Genomic DNA, 3150 nt, shown 5'->3' on the forward strand with positions numbered 1-3150 from the left:
TAAGTTTTCAAAAATAAATTCAATTTTTTTAAAAAAAAATGTAAGTTTAAAAACAGTTTTAGGATCAACTTGAATAACTTTCAAGAACCAAGCTCTGATACCAATTGTTAGAATGGATGGCTTTAAACTAGAGGGGGGTGAATTGTTTAAAGAGGGTTTTCGCAAACTTTTAAGACAAGAATGAAATTATCTCAAGAAACAATTGATAAGAAATTCAGTTTGCCAAAACAGCAATCAAAAACAGCAGTACCAGAAAAACAATCGGTTGTTTCACAGAAACAATCGGTTGTTTATACCAGCAAACAACAAACAAAACTGAATTTAAAGAGTTAGGGATAGAGAGATTGCACACAGATGTTTATACTGGTTCACTCCAAATCCAGAGCTACATCCAGTCTTCTCAGAAAACCTTTGAGGAAATCCACTAAGCAATCACATCTTGATCACTTACACCACAACCAAGAAAGTGACCTTGAACACCTCAAGACACACACTCGGTTTGTAAAACAGTTTTCAATCTTTTCTCAAAACATTTAAGTATAAACAATCGGTTGTTTCGACAAAACAATCGGTTGTTTTAACTTAGTTTGAAAAACATTTTACTTTCACAAAGATTGAGAATGCCTATGCTTTAGATTCGATCAAGGGGTGGATTACAACACTCAAACTACCCCAAAACTAAACTAAAACAGCATAGCAACAACAAGCACAGCCAAGGCTTCAACATCCTTCAAAGGGTCTGGATTCTTCAAAGCTTGAACACCACTTGGTTCAACAGAGGTATGAACAGATTTCATGCAATAAAAATAGGTAACATGAGATGCCTTTTTGCCACTGTTAAAAGCTGAGAAACCTGATTTTGCTGGAACAAAAAAACTTGAAAGCTTTTTAACATTGGTTACATTTCCAGGGTTATAACCAATACCATTCTTGTTGAAAAAAGCATTCTGTGAACCTAGGAGAGACTCAAGATTCTCTCTTCCCTTAGTGAAATTGGAAAGGGTTTTTAGCAAATACTACACTTGTTTTTCCAATTTTTTTTATAGATTTCACAGGTTTTAATAGAGGCATGCAAGCATGTTAGTTCAAGACTTACAAGATCTGTTTTGGCCTTATGCAGTTCTTCCTCAAGTGTTTTTACTTTAGGTGCAAGCACATTATTTACCTTTTGCAACTTGCTGCATATTATAGCCAATCTATTTGCCTCATCATGTGATTCTTTGAAAGCAGCAAGCAATTGATCATAGTTATCAGATTCCATAGAGAATTCACTGACTGAATCAGAGATTGATCCTTCATCTTTCACCATGAAACACAGATTGCTTTCCTCACTCTCAGTTGAAGAGCTACTGGTTGAAGATACTTCATTCTCTTCCCAAGAAATGTAAGCTTTTCCCCCCTTGCTCCTTTCAACTTTCTTGCTGGTAGATTTGTCCTTTGATTGATTGTTTGGACAATCCATCTTGATGTGCCCTGTTTTACCACAACCAAAGCAAGTGTAGTTAGAGGAATTTGATTCATTAGGTTTAGGATACCTTCTTTTTGGTTGGTTCCTATCTCTGCTTTTCTTCTTCAGGAATTTGCTGAACCTCTTTGTAAGTAAGTTGATTGTTTCATCATGTTCAGCATCTTCTTTCTCTTCATTGATGTCACTCTGTGCACTTGCTTTCAGTGCAAGTCCCTTGGGTTTCCTTTCCACTATTTCTTGCTCTTTGAGTCTCTTGAGGTCCAGCTCATGCTCCATTAATTTCCCAAATAGTGCAGTAGTTGACAGCTTTGACAGATCACGACTTTCAGATATGGCAGTCACCTTGGGTTGCCAGCTTCTGTCGAGACACTTCAACACTTTTATGTTGAGTTCCTCTTTGTCAAATTCCTTTCCCAAACCAGTAAGATGATTCACAATGTGGGTGAACCTTTTCTGCACATCAGCAATGCTCTCTTCAGGTTGCATTCTAAAAAGTTCATACTCTTGGATGAGAGAATGTTTTCTTGATCTCTTCACATCCTCAATGCCTTCATGAGTAATTTTCAAGACTTCCCACATCTCCTTAGCTGAATTGCATTGAGATATTATGAAGAACTCATCCATTGTTAATGACGAAGTTATGATGTTCTTGGTTACAAGATCATATTGAGCCTTCTTCTTTTCACTCTTACTCCATTCAGATCTTGGCTTTGCCACTTCTTCATCCTTGACAACCTGCATTGGCACATAGGGTCCATGGACCACAGCCTCCCAAATAAACGAGTCAATAGATTCCATGAAAATTTTCATTCTAATTTTCCAAAAAGCATAATTCATCCCATTGAGAGGGTCTATTGATAGACGATCCCTCAGCAAAAAGCATTTTAAACTCAGACATTATTGTAAACAAACTTTATTAAAATACAAGTCGTAGCTCTTGATACCAATTGTTGGGTTCAATAGTGTCACAGTTCAAGAGGGGGGGGAGGGGGGGGGTGAATTGAGCTTTTAAAACTTTCGCACAGATTCAGATTTTATCATAGTACACAGAAAATAAATCGATTTATTTAGCAATGAATAGATTTATTTTTATATTGTTTATGTACTTTAAGGCATTTATCTAAGATGAATGATTTTTTATTTTAAGATTGAGTTAGATGATCTGCAGGCAAAGTTCAAATTGATTTTCGCATAATTAAAACAGAGAGCTACAACAGTTAATCACAACCTTTGAATACAAAGTCAATGCTTGTTTTTAAAACACTTAACAGATTGTATTAACCTTCACAGAGCATGAATTTTACTTATGTTTCAACTCATAGAGACTTATGCAGAAATTCTTCAGGGAGTTTTCCAGAAAATCAAGAACAGTATACACGTGCCCAGAAAGAACAAATTCAATTACAATTGAATAGATTTATTTCTTGACATATCAGTTTATTCAGCAATTATTGAGTGCAAGGATTAAGAGAGAATGAACACAAAACAATTATACTGGTTCACTCCAATGAGCTACATCCAGTCTTCACCTAATCCAAGGTGAAATTCACTAAACCACAATTCAAAACAATTACAATAAACCACTATTCTTGAACCCTACAAGAACATGGCACACTTTGCTGAAAAACACTATTCCAGCATACACAACTCTTCAAGAAACCCTATCAAGAAGAGTCTACAAC

General features: G+C 35.8%; 1 protein-coding gene across 1 annotated transcript; it reads right to left on the reverse strand.

Annotated features, from left to right (window-relative positions):
• Window positions 1-793: 793 nt before the first annotated feature.
• LOC137824857 (uncharacterized) lies at window positions 794-2266 on the reverse strand. The gene is made up of 3 exons (XM_068630536.1): window positions 1536-2266; window positions 1097-1421; window positions 794-862 (listed from the first exon to the last, which is right to left on the reverse strand). The coding sequence occupies exons 1-3, from the start codon at window positions 2264-2266 to the stop codon at window positions 794-796; spliced, it is 1125 nt and encodes a 374-aa protein (XP_068486637.1).
• Window positions 2267-3150: the final 884 nt, after the last annotated feature.

This window comes from Phaseolus vulgaris, chromosome 8 (assembly GCF_000499845.2).
Source record: "Phaseolus vulgaris cultivar G19833 chromosome 8, P. vulgaris v2.0, whole genome shotgun sequence".
Lineage (NCBI taxonomy): Eukaryota > Viridiplantae > Streptophyta > Magnoliopsida > Fabales > Fabaceae > Phaseolus > Phaseolus vulgaris.